Raw genomic sequence first — 13,624 nt, 5'->3', positions numbered from 1 at the left:
ACGGCACAACCCAAGGGGGAGGCGCCAACCCAGACAGGCCGACCACAACAGTGAATCAACCCACCCAGGTGACGCACCCCCCCCCCCAGGGACGGCATGAGAGAGCCCCAGTAAGCCAGTGACTCAGCCCCCGTAACAGGGTAGAGGCAGAGAATCCCAGTGGAAAGAGGGGAATCGGCCAGGCAGAGACAGCAAGGGCGGTTCGTTGCTCCAGAGCCTTTCCGTTCACCTTCCCACTCCTGGGCCAGACTACACTCAATCATATGACCCACTGAAGAGATGAGTCTTCAGTAAAGACTTAAAGGTTGAGACCGAGTTTGCGTCTCTGACATGGGTAGGCAGACCGTTCCATAAAAATGGAGCTCTATAGGAGAAAGCCCTGCCTCCAGCTGTTTGCTTAGAAATTCTAGGGACAATTAGGAGGCCTGCGTCTTGTGACCGTAGCGTACGTGTAGGTATGTACGGCAGGACCAAATCAGAGAGATAGGTAGGAGCAAGCCCATGTAATGCTTTGTAGGTTAGCAGTAAAACCTTGAAATCAGCCCTTGCTTTGACAGGAAGCCAGTGTAGAGAGGCTAGCACTGGAGTAATATGATCAAATTTTTTTTTTTGGTTCTAGTCAGGATTCTAGCAGCCGTATTCAGCACTAACTGAAGTTTATTTAGTGCTTTATCCGGGTAGCCGGAAAATAGAGCATTGCAGTAGTCTAACCTAGAAGTGACAAAAGCATGGATTAATTTTTCTGCATCATTTTTGGACAGAAAGTTTCTGATTTTTGCAATGTTACGTAGATGGAAAAAAGCTGTCCTCGAAATGGTCTTGATATGTTCTTCAAAAGAGAGATCAGGGTCCAGAGTAACGCCGAGGTCCTTCACAGTTTTATTTGAGACGACTGTACAACCATTAAGATTAATTGTCAGATTCAACAGAAGATCTCTTTGTTTCTTGGGACCTAGAACAAGCATCTCTGTTTTGTCCGAGTTTAATAGTAGAAAGTTTGCAGCCATCCACTTCCTTATGTCTGAAACACATGCTTCTAGCGAGGGCAATTTTGGGGCTTCACCATGTTTCATTGAAATGTACAGCTGTGTGTCATCCGCATAGCAGTGAAAGTTTACATTATGTTTTCGAATAACATCCCCAAGAGGTAAAATATATAGTGAAAACAATAGTGGTCCTAAAACAGAACCTTGAGGAACACCGAAATTTACAGTTGATTTGTCAGAGGACAAACCATTCACAGAGACAAACTGATATCTTTCCGACAGATAAGATCTAAACCAGGCCAGAACATGTCCGTGTAGACCAATTTGGGTTTCCAATCTCTCCAAAAGAATGTGGTGATCGATGGTATCAAAAGCAGCACTAAGGTCTAGGAGCACGAGGACAGATGCAGAGCCTCGGTCCGTTGCCATTAAAATGTCATTTACCACCTTCACAAGTGCCGTCTCAGTGCTATGATGGGGTCTAAAACCAGACTGAAGCATTTCGTATACATTGTTTGTCTTCAGGAAGGCAGTGAGTTGCTGCGCAACAGCCTTCTCTAAAATTTTTGAGAGGAATGTCTTTATCCATCTGTCTATCTTTCTCCTTCATCTCTCGATTCTCCTCTTCCGTCTGGCTGCACAACTCTTCTGCATCTCTGTCTGTGAGATCGTGACGTTCCTCTGTAACTCAGGTCAAACTATCTTCACCAGGCTTCTCACTGCTTCAACTCTGGCCTCTCCTTCATATGCTCAATCTCCTGCCTGTGTCTCTCCTCCCTCCTCTCATTCTTTCTCTCTCAATCTTTCCAGATTTCTCCATTCCCCCCCCCCCACCTAACAGACTCCAGCTCTTTTTTCTTCTCCTGCTCCAGCAGCTCTGGGACCTGAGTGCCAAGGGCCCTGTCCTTAATGCTGAGGACATGGTACCTGCTCCAGCAGCTCTGGGACCTGAGTGCCAAGGGCCCTGTCCTTAATGCTGAGGACATGGTACCTGCTCCAGCAGCTCTGGGACCTGAGTGCCAAGGGCCCTGTCCTTAATGCTGAGGACATGGTACCTGCTCCAGCAGCTCTGGGACCTGAGTGCCAAGGGCCCTGTCCTTAATGCTGAGGACATGGTACCTGCTCCAGCAGCTCTGGGACCTGAGTGCCAAGGGCCCTGTCCTTAATGCTGAGGACATGGTACCTGCTCCAGCAGCTCTGGGAGCTGAGTGCCAAGGGCCCTGTCCTTAATGCTGAGGACATGGTACCTGCTCCAGCAGCTCTGGGACCTGAGTGCCAAGGGCCCTGTCCTTAATGCTGAGGACATGGTACCTGCTCCAGCAGCTCTGGGACCTGAGTGCCAAGGGCCCTGTCCTTAATGTTGAGGACATGGTACCTGCTCCAGCAGCTCTGGGACCTGAGTGCCAAGGGCCCTGTCCTTAATGTTGAGGACATGATACCTGCTCCAGCAGATCTGGGACCTGAGTGCCAAGGGCCCTGTCCTTAATGTTGAGGACATGGTACCTGCTCCAGCAGCTCTGAGACCTGAGTGCCCAGGGCCCTGTCCTTAATGTTGAGGACATGGTACCTGCTCCAGCAGCTCTGAGACCTGAGTAACAAGGGCCCTGTCCTTAATGTTGAGGACATGGTACCTGCTCCAGCAGCTCTGGGACCTGAGTGCCAAGGGCCCTGTCCTTAATGTTGAGGACCTGGTACCTGCTCCAGCAGCTCTGGGACCCGAGTGCCAAGGGCCCTGTCCTTAATGCTGAGGACATGGTACCTGCTCCAGCAGCTCTGGGACCTGAGTGCCAAGGGCCCTGTCCTTAATGTTGAGGACATGGTACCTGCTCCAGCAGCTCTGGGACCTGAGTGCCAAGGGCCCTGTCCTTAATGTTGAGGACATGATACCTGCTCCAGCAGATCTGGGACCTGAGTGCCAAGGGCCCTGTCCTTAATGTTGAGGACATGGTACCTGCTCCAGCAGCTCTGAGACCTGAGTGCCCAGGGCCCTGTCCTTAATGTTGAGGACATGGTACCTGCTCCAGCAGCTCTGAGACCTGAGTAACAAGGGCCCTGTCCTTAATGTTGAGGACATGGTACCTGCTCCAGCAGCTCTGGGACCTGAGTGCCAAGGGCCCTGTCCTTAATGTTGAGGACCTGGTACCTGCTCCAGCAGCTCTGGGACCCGAGTGCCAAGGGCCCTGTCCTTAATGTTGAGGACATGATACCTGCTCCAGCAGCTCTGGGACCTGAGTGCGATACTGTATACTGGTTGTTGGGGTGGGATTGGCATGAGGTGTGGGATACTGTATACTGGTTGTTGGGGTGGGATTGGCATGAGGTGTGGGATACTGTATACTGGTTGTTGGGGTGGGATTGGCATGAGGTGTGGGATACTGTATACTGGTTGTTGGGGTGGGATTGGCATGAGGTTCATGCTCTACAACATCCGTAGAGTACGACCCTGCCTCACACAGGAAGCGGCGCAGGTCCTAATCCAGGCACTTGTCATCTCCCGTCTGGATTACTGCAACTCGCTGTTGGCTGGGCTCCCTGCCTGTGCCATTAAACCCCTACAACTCATCCAGAACGCCGCAGCCCGTCTGGTGTTCAACCTTCCCAAGTTCTCTCACGTCACCCCGCTCCTCCGCTCTCTCCACTGGCTTCCAGTTGAAGCTCGCATCCGCTACAAGACCATGGTGCTTGCCTACGGAGCTGTGAGGGGAACGGCACCTCAGTACCTCCAGGCTCTGATCAGGCCCTACACCCAAACAAGGGCACTGCGTTCATCCACCTCTGGCCTGCTCGCCTCCCTACCACTGAGGAAGTACAGTTCCCGCTCAGCCCAGTCAAAACTGTTCGCTGCTCTGGCCCCCCAATGGTGGAACAAACTCCCTCACGACGCCAGGACAGCGGAGTCAATCACCACCTTCCGGAGACACCTGAAACCCCACCTCTTTAAGGAATACCTAGGATAGGATAAAGTAATCCTTCTCACCCCCCTTAAAATATTTAGATGCACTATTGTAAAGTGGCTGTTCCACTGGATGTCATAAGGTGAATGCACCAATTTGTAAGTCGCTCTGGATAAGAGCGTCTGCTAAATGACTTAAATGTAATGTAAATGTAGGTGTGGGATACTGTATACTGGTTGTTGGGGTGGGATTGGCATGAAGTGTGGGGTACTGTATACTGGTTGTTGGGGTGGGATTGGCATGAAGTGTGGGGTACTGTATACTGGTTGTTGGGGTGGGATTGGCATGAGGTGTGGGGTACTGTATACTGGTTGTTGGGGTGGGATTGGCATGAGGTGTGGGGGGGGGTCTGTGAGTGGCTTTTGATCATCAATATCGGATTCCTCATGTCTTGCTCATTGTTAAGAAAAAGTATTGTCCAAATCGGTAGCTGAGGTACAATATTTATTGAAGGTTATATGAACACTTTAAATAAAAATGGCCAATTGGGGGTCAGAGATCAAAATATGTTTCAACAAAATGATTTTTCAGAAATGCTCATCTCATCTGTTTCTAACTACAGAAAGGATTTTTAGAACAATCTGAGATGGTGGTTGTCAGAAATCCTCTTTCTTGTGCCTTTTTTGTTTTAGGGGGGAATGACGCTGCAGTTGGACTCTGAAGTTCTCTACTTGGCTGTTCGAGTCCTGCAGGTCCATTCCCAGTGCATCCACTTGTCTCTTCCTCTTCTCCACCTCTCTGGTAGTGTCCTCCAGTAGTCTCTCTTCCTCTTCTCCACCTCTCTGGTAGTGTCCTCCAGTAGTCTCTCTTCCTCTTCTCCACCTCTCTGGTAGTGTCCTCCAGTAGTCTCTCTTCCTCTTCTCCACCTCTCTGGCAGTGTCCTCCAGTAGTCTCTCTTCCTCTTCTCCACCTCTCTGGTAGTGTTCTCCAGTAGTCTCTCTTCCTCTTCTCCACCTCTCTGGCAGTGTCCTCCAGTAGTCTCTCTTCCTCTTCTCCACCTCTCTGGTAGTGTCCTCCAGTAGTCTCTCTTCCTCTTCTCCACCTCTCTGGTAGTGTCCTCCAGTAGTCTCTCTTCCTCTTCTCCACCTCTCTGGTAGTGTCCTCCAGTAGTCTCTCTTCCTCTTCTCCACCTCTCTGGTAGTGTCCTCCAGTAGTCTCTCTTCCTCTTCTCCACCTCTCTGGTAGTGTCCTCCAGTAGTCTCTCCTCCTCTCTGACTCGCTGGGTTTACAGTCCATTCAGAAAGTACTCAGACCCCTTGACTTTTTCAAAATGCTGTTACATTACAGCCTTATTCTAAAATGTATTTAATCTACACACAATACCCCATAACGACAAAGCAAAAACAGGTTATTTGAATTTTTAGCAAATGTATTAAAAATGTAAATAAAAAACTGAAGTATCACATTTACATAAGTATTCAGACCCTTTACGCAGTACTTTGTTGAAGCACCTTTGGGAGCCATTACAGCCTCAAGTCTTCTTGGGTATGATGCTACAAGCTTGGCACACCTGTATTTGGGGACTTTCTCCTCTTCTTCTCTGCAGATCCTCTCAAGCTCTGTCAGGTTGGATGGGGAGCGTCGTGGCACAGCTATTTTCAGGTCCCTGCAGAGATGTTGAATCGGGTTTAAGTCCGGGTTCTGGCTGGGCCACTTCAGAGACCTGTCCCAAAGCCGCTCCTGCATGTGTTCATCACATGTATTAATGTTGTACATCAAGGGAAAGGGATGTGAGCAGAATGACTGAATGTTTCACAAAGCCTCTACTTCTCTATGGCATCATACTGCAACGCTGGTCTGTTCTTTGTCTTGTGTTATTGGTTATCAATAATCAGAACAGACATATATACCTTGTTACTCACCATATAACCTAGCTAATCGTTCCGTTATCCAAGATGGAGATCCACGAATCATGACCATGTAAAACAGAATGCAGGCTATTAGTTATCATTGTTACACTCGTTAAATTCCATTTCTGATGTATTAAATCATTTGATCAAATACCATGCATAAAATTGGAATGACTGTTCATCAAATTCACTACTAATTTGCATCAAGGGACGTAAGCCCTGCGCCGGTAAGCAGTCAGTGTTAATGCTTCCTACTCGGACATCAAGCTAAATTCACGCTGATTCTCGATTCCTTTTGAAGTGTCTAACGCTGAGTTCTAAGGAAGAGATTGTGTTGGAGGAGGCAGGGCTATGTAAATGCAGGACAATTTATCGAGATATACGAGATAAACGGAACAATTGGGAAGAGTGCTGATAAGTGTAGAGTACTCTGCTGTTTACAAGGCCACTAGTTCTGTATGGTATCAGATTGAAACACTCTGGTTTACTATCGGTTTTGTCTTATTGGTTGTCAATAAACAAAGCAGCCAAATGAGTAATCACTCACCAAAGTCCAATCGTGATCCTTCATTATCCAAGATGGAGAGCCATGAGTAATGATAATGAAAAAAAAATGAACGTATTAGTTATTATCAGTACCTTCAAATCATTGATTATCCAATCAAATTCCAGGATGATGTGATATGCATCAAAGGGGTTACGAGTGTTCATCACATTCATTACTAATCAGAATCAAGGGACGTGACCAGTTGCGCTGGAATGGTTGAAACGCGTTAGGGTCAGGACATCAAGCTCAAATCTCAGAGTGATTGTCATATGCATTACTGCTAGTTGATAGTCAGAATCCATCTAGTCCAGTCTCTAACTCCTACTACAAACTCCTAACTACATGAGGAAGTAGCCGTGTGCTGTACAGGGAAACAGACGGGTTGTTATGGTTGCTTAGGTGTATATTAACATGTACTGTAGTTACAGAGCCCTTACCACTAGCAACCTCTAAACCCACTGCAGCCTCCTCCTTCTGTTCTCCGTGGACGACCTGACATCTGTACCGCCCTACGTCTGACCTCCTGAAGTCTCTCAGCCTCAGGGACACGTCGCCTCCCTCCAGCTCAGGCGTCATCAGACTGACTCTGCCCTCGTAGCCAACGCTCTCTGTCACCTGGCCATTGTTATACAGGTAAATGCACTCTGCCCCCTTAAACCACCGGATCGTCATGACAACTGCACTGGTTTTGGGGGAGAGGTGACAGTGGAGGGTGACATCATGACCACGACCAACCCTCTCGCTGTCATCAGCGGTGGTAAGTTTAAAGTCATCTGTTCAGTGCGAGAGAAAAAATGTCTTGCTTAATGTCATCATCTTTGTCAGGTACACAAATACTATCAGTACATTCATGCAAAACGTTTTTTTAAATAGGCATAAAATGACAGGGACAATATTAACCTCTAAAATACAACAAACTATCCCAGGCAGACATATTTATCTGACAGAAATGATAAATATAGGATAGCAGAACGTGAATGCTACTATGGAAATTGAAAGTAAATGTTTTGGAGGGAGAGCGCAGCATTACCTCCTGATCTTAACAAGCACATTTCATCCAATGACATTTTTACACACAAATGAGAAATTCAACCTCAAACTCATTTCCCTTCACATACTTGGTTTAGTATTTTTTGTCAAGGAAATGTGTACGACCAGCTCAGAATGAATTCTAGCATGGTGTGACTTACTCTTTACTCTGGACATTTTACCTGCGATAAAAAGAGAAAACATTTCTATTTAGACAATTCCACCATTTATTCATCAGAGCCCTTTGCATGTATTGTTCCCAAGCAAAATAGATACACACATCTATTCCTTTTTACAGTCCTAATGGTTTTAAAACAGGAGGGTTGTTGTGTCTCGTTTTCGACTAGAATATACTGAGATCTCTCCATACCTTTACAGGTCTTCACGTCCTCCACTTCAGAAGGAAAAATATAGTTGATTTAAATCCAACAACACTGCCTCACTATTCATGAAAAAATATACTGCGCACAAACACATTTTACAGACATATATTCACCACCTTGTTTGTTGAATACTCTGCAGCTCGGGCCTATACAGGAAATCTACAGGCTTTCACCGAAACCAGATACAGCCTCATATAAAGTCCTTCTTCTCTCCTGTATCACGCCTCCCTCCTCCATGCGTGTCCAATAGAGAACTGTAGATAACACGAAGGCGGTGTAACTCCTGTACTTAGCATTTATAACCGCATTATGATACGGTGGAGACCCATCAACGCCTCGGAGCAATTCAGAGCAACATTCAGTCCAGTTCATTACGATCGGATATTAAAGTCTGATTGGTTCCGCAGGCTTGGCTCTGAACATTCTTAGTTCCAAAGTGCATGATAATGGCAAAATGACCAACTCAACTGAGGACCAACTTTGAACATAGATCCTGTCACGTTCTGACCTTTATTTCCTTTGTTTTGTATTTATTTAGTATGGTCAGGGCGTGAGTTGGGTGGGCAGTCTATGTTTGTTTTTCTATGTTTTGGGGTATTTCTATGTTTCGGCCTAGTATGGTTCTCAATCAGAGGCAGGTGTCATTAGTTGTCTCTGATTGAGAATCATACTTAGGTAGCCTGGATTTCACTGTGTGTTTGTGGGTGATTGTTCCTGTCTCTGTGTTCGCACATTTATTGTTTTGTTAGTTATTTCATGTCTAGTTCCTTTATTAAAGAACATGAATAACCACCACGCTGCATTTTGGTCCGCTTCTCCTTCACCACAGGAAAACCCTTACAGATCCCCCATTTCTAAACTTAACTGTTACCTGCTGTAAGTGATTGAGCAACATTTAGTGTGTGTGTGTGTGCGTGTGTTTTGTGACGGCAGCTCTGCTTCCTTATTACGCCATAAAGAAGTGTAACACTAGGTGACCCCTGACCCCAGAGTGTTGCTGACGCATTACTGTAGGTCAGTGGGTGTGGTTTAGGAGGTCAGATCAGGCCTTCTAAGACTCGGAGAATCACAGACAGAGATAAGAGTCCCAGAACACACACGTGCGGCGCCAAGGAACATAAAGTACCATTTCTGTATCTAGGCACACAGGTTAGACGGCATACGAACATAAAACTCTCTTCCCGGATTATCTTCCCACACAAGATGTGTTTGCACAACTGGTCTCGAGAACCGTAAAAGAGGAGCCATGAATGTTTGAGTGTGTGTGTGTGTGTGTGTATATAGCGGACAGAGAGGACACACATCCTAATGGGCTCCAGATTACCTTTATTCATCCACTGGTTAGAAATGGAGCACAAGGTGATCACTGTGAGGTGGAACAGGAATCCTGCATGCAGTTTGGCACGAGGCAATGTGATCTCTCTGGTCATCTTTGTTTCTCTCTCTCATCGCTGTCATTGCCCAAGTACCTCAACTCCATCAAGAGTTGAGTGCAGCCTACCGTTTAATTTTTTTTAATTTTTTTTTTACCTCTGACCCCTTCAAGGCGCTATGTGTCAATACTTAAAAAATGTCAATTCTTAAACCTTTACCATGTATCTCTGTCATTGGGGGCCTTTCTTTGTTTGCGGAAATCAATACTTTTACAACGTCAATCGAATACAACCACCGACTGTTTCCTTGTTGAGATTAAATCGGCACGTTCGCAGTTCACGTTCGCAGTTCACGTTCGCAGTTCACGTTCGCAGTTCACGTTCGCAGTTCACGTTCGCAGTTCACGTTCGCAGTTCACGCCGAGTTGCCATTTTAGAGCAGCAGCAATGAGCAAACAGTCGGTGGTTGTATTTCATTGTTTGATTACCGTTTTAAGTATGGATCTCAGCAAGTATGGATCTCAGCAACCAACAGAGGACAAACACAACTACACAGCGAGGGTTTAAGAATTTAGATTTTTCAAGTATCTGTGCATAGTAACTCAAATGAGTCGAGGATCATAAAATCTTTTTACATTTAAAAAAAAAACTCTAGTCCGGCCTTAAACCAGAAAAGCTGATTCATATTCACCAGCTCTGCAAGGGCTCTTGCAGTCACCTTTGCAGGATGGCCACTCCTAGGGAGAGTAGCAACAGTGCTGAACTTTCTCCATTTATAGACCATTTGTCTTACTGTGGACTGATGAACATAAAGGCTTTTAGAGATACTTTTGAAACCCTTTCCAGATTTACTGCAAGTCAACATTTCTTAAGTCTTAGGTCTCCTGAGATCTCTTTTGTTCGAGGCATGGTTCACATCAGGCAATGTTTCTTGTGAATAGCAAACTCACATTTTGTGAGTGTTTTTTCTAGGGCAGAGCAGCTCCTAACCATCATCTTCAATCTCGTCTCATTGATTGGACTCCAGGTTAGCTGACTTCTGACTCTAATTATCTTTTGGAGAAGTCCTTAGCCTTGGGGGTTCACGGTCCTTAGCCTGGGGGTTCACGGTCCTTAGCCTTGGGGGTTCACAGTCCTTAGCCTTGGGGGTTCACAGTCCTTAGCCTTGGGGGTTCACAGTCCTTAGCCTTGGGGGTTCACAGTCCTTAGCCTTGGGGGTTCACAGTCCTTAGCCTTGGGGGTTCACCTTAGCCTTGGGGGGTTCCTCCTTAGCCTTGGGGGTTCACAGTCCTTAGCCTTGGGGGTTCACAGTCCTTAGCCTTGGGGGTTCACAGTCCTTAGCCTTGGGGGTTCACAGTCCTTAGCCTTGGGGGTTCACAGTCCTTAGCCTTGGGGGTTCACAGTCCTTAGCCTTGGGGGTTCACAGTCCTTAGCCTTGGGGGTTCACAGTCCTTAGCCTTGGGGGTTCACAGTCCTTAGCCTTGGGGGGTTCACAGTCCTTAGCCTTGGGGGTTCACAGTCCTTAGCCTTGGGGGTTCACAGTCCTTAGCCTTGGGGGTTCACAGTCCTTAGCCTTGGGGGTTCCTTGTACAGTCCTTAGCCTTGGGGGTTCACAGTCCTTAGCCTTGGGGGTTCACAGTCCTTAGCCTTGGGGGTTCACAGTCCTTAGCCTTGGGGGTTCACAGTCCTTAGCCTTGGGGGGGTTCACAGTCCTTAGCCTTGGGGGTTCACAGTCCTTAGCCTTGGGGGTTCACAGTCCTTAGCCTTGGGGGTTCACAGTCCTTAGCCTTGGGGGTTCACAGTCCTTAGCCTTGGGGTTCACAGTCCTTAGCCTTGAGGGTTCACAGTCCTTAGCCTTGGGGTTCAGCCTTGGGGGTTCCAGTCCTTAGCCTTGGGGGTTCACAGTCCTTAGCCTTGGGGGTTCACAGTCCTTAGCCTTGGGGGTTCACAGTCCTTAGCCTTGGGGGTTCACAGTCCTTAGCCTTGGGGGTTCACAGTCCTTAGCCTTGGGGGTTCACAGTCCTTAGCCTTGGGGGTTCACAGTCCTTAGCCTTGGGGGTTCACAGTCCTTAGCCTTGGGGGTTCACAGTCCTTAGCCTTGGGGGTTCACAGTCCTTAGCCTTGGGGGTTCACAGTCCTTAGCCTTGGGGGGTCACAGTCCTTAGCCTTGGGGGTTCACAGCCTCCTTAGCCTTGGGGGTTCACAGTCCTTAGCCTTGGGGGTTCACAGTCCTTAGCCTTGGGGGTTCACAGTCCTTAGCCTTGGGGGTTCACAGTCCTTAGCCTTGGGGGTTCACAGTCCTTAGCCTTGGGGGTTCACAGTCCTTAGCCTTGGGGGTTCACAGTCCTTAGCCTTGGGGTTCACAGTCCTTAGCCTTGGGGGTTCACAGTCCTTAGCCTTGGGGTTCACAGTCCTTAGCCTTGGGGTTCACAGTCCTTAGCCTTGGGGGTTCACAGTCCTTAGCCTTGGGGGTTCACAGTCCTTAGCCTTGGGGGTTCACAGTCCTTAGCCTTGGGGGTTCACAGTCCTTAGCCTTGGGGGTTCACAGTCCTTAGCCTTGGGGGTTCACAGTCCTTAGCCTTGGGGGTTCACAGTCCTTAGCCTTGGGGGTTCACAGTCCTTAGCCTTGGGGGTTCACAGTCCTTAGCCTTGGGGGTTCACAGTCCTTAGCCTTGGGGGTTCAGTCCTTAGCCTAAGGGGGTTCACAGTCCTTAGCCTTGGGGGTTCACAGTCCTTAGCCTTGGGGTTCACAGTCCTTAGCCTTGGGGTTCACAGTCCTTAGCCTTGGGGGTTCACAGTCCTTAGCCTTGGGGGTTCACAGTCCTTAGCCTTGGGGTTCACAGTCCTTAGCCTTGGGGGTTCACAGTCCTTAGCCTAAGGGGGGTTCACAGTCCTTAGCCTTGGGGGTTCACAGTCCTTAGCCTTGGGGGTTCACAGTCCTTAGCCTTGGGGTTCACAGTCCTTAGCCTTGGGGTTCACAGTCCTTAGCCTTGGGGTTCACAGTCCTTAGCCTTGGGGGTTCACAGTCCTTAGCCTAAGGGGGTCACAGTCCTTAGCCTAAGGGGTTCACAGTCCTTAGCCTTGGGGTTCACAGTCCTTAGCCTAAGGGGGGGGGGGGGGGGGTTCACATACTTTTTTACAACCTACACTGGGAATGTTTAAATGATGTTTTCAATATAGACAGGAAACATACAATAATTTCTGTGTTATTAGTTTAAGCAGACTATGTTTGTCTATTGTTGTGACATAGATGAAGATCAGATCAAATTTGATGACCAATTTATGCAGAAATCCAGGTAATTCCAAAGGTTTCACATACTGTATGTATGTATGCATGTATGTATATAAATATATATATACACATTTACCCCCAAAATATATGGGGGATTGGAAATGATGCAGACAATTACATTGACGGAAGCTACAATCTATCTGTAATATTAAAGCTGATCCACCCCCTAAAATATATATATAAAATAAAATGTACCTCTATTCGAGTTTTTTGCACTGCTGGGATGGGTTATATAGGCTACACTGCATTACACACTGCAATGGCGTTCCCAACCATGAGCCCCGGCCTGCTCTCCTCTTGCTTCTCGTGTACTACATTAGTTAAATACAAGGCTAATACGGCATTGAATTTATTACCTGAAAGAGGTAGTCTAGGACATATACTGTATATATATATATATATTAAACTTGCATATGCATACCAATGCATATCTGTATTCCCAGTCATGTGAAATTCATAGATTAGGGCCTAATGAATGTAAATTCAGTATATGATAATGGCTATTTTTTTCTTCACCTCTACCCTCGTCTGTGGTGGTCTGTAAATCCACTTTGGCTTCTAATGCGTACAAAATGAATAACAGTTTCTAAAAACAGCATATCTAAGGCTCTAGTCTCTCCTAGGAAATCCACTGTGATTTCATTATTATTTTGGTTTTCGGGGAGGGTCGGGTAAAATATATATTTTACTGAAGAGAAAATGGATACCTGGAGAAAAATCAGATTATAAACCTCAGTCCCTAACAGGATTACAAATGAAGATAGTTGCTCACCAGATATAGAGTTTCGCTAGGCAACTAACGTATTTTGTTATAACGCTTGCCGAGCTGGTGAGTGAGATTGACTCAGCTTTCTGGGTGTTAAGAGAGGTCGCTAACGTACAGAGGATACTGGTTCAGTCTGCGATCAACTCTGGAGGAGTTGAGGCACTTGTCAATCTCTGTCCCAGTCTGGCACGATCCTGTTGTTTGTTTCCCAAGGTCTGTACCTGTCATCTGTTAAAGACAAAACATTTGATTTAAATCAGTCAATCAAAAAAAGATGTCCATAAAAAAAACTCTGGGATTATGATCCACAACAAGCTGATCAACTACGTTCAGAACTCTCCTCCAGTTCCTTTGATTTCTACTGACCTCTTCTGGTCTACAACTAGTAGTGCAGCTTCAAACATCATTCCAGAAAAACACCATTCAGAACAAAAGGCTGTGGAG

At 46.9% G+C, this 13,624-nt stretch overlaps 1 protein-coding gene across 2 annotated transcripts; it reads right to left on the bottom strand.

Moving 5' to 3' along the window:
- Positions 1-4,371: 4,371 nt before the first annotated feature.
- Positions 4,372-8,051, bottom strand: LOC115146888 (butyrophilin-like protein 2). Of its 2 annotated transcripts, XM_065004701.1 has the most exons (7): positions 7,866-8,041; positions 7,737-7,760; positions 7,528-7,548; positions 6,775-7,110; positions 6,338-6,355; positions 5,803-5,814; positions 4,372-5,620 (listed from the first exon to the last, which is right to left on the bottom strand). In XM_065004701.1, exons 3-7 carry the CDS (start codon positions 7,541-7,543, stop codon positions 5,493-5,495), a joined length of 510 nt encoding a protein of 169 aa, XP_064860773.1. In that variant the 5' UTR covers positions 7,544-7,548; positions 7,737-7,760; positions 7,866-8,041; the 3' UTR covers positions 4,372-5,492. The 2 variants fall into 2 exon arrangements, with proteins under 2 accessions (XP_064860773.1, XP_064860772.1); XM_065004700.1 differs by having other exon boundaries at positions 7,456-7,548; positions 7,737-8,051.
- Between the last annotated feature and the right edge of the window lie 5,573 nt (positions 8,052-13,624).

The sequence above is a fragment of the Oncorhynchus nerka genome, linkage group LG19, assembly GCF_034236695.1.
Source record: "Oncorhynchus nerka isolate Pitt River linkage group LG19, Oner_Uvic_2.0, whole genome shotgun sequence".
NCBI classification, from domain to species: Eukaryota; Metazoa; Chordata; class Actinopteri; order Salmoniformes; family Salmonidae; genus Oncorhynchus; species Oncorhynchus nerka.
The sequence above is the reverse complement of the archived record's forward strand: the minus strand, read 5'-3'. Positions and strand labels throughout refer to the sequence as shown.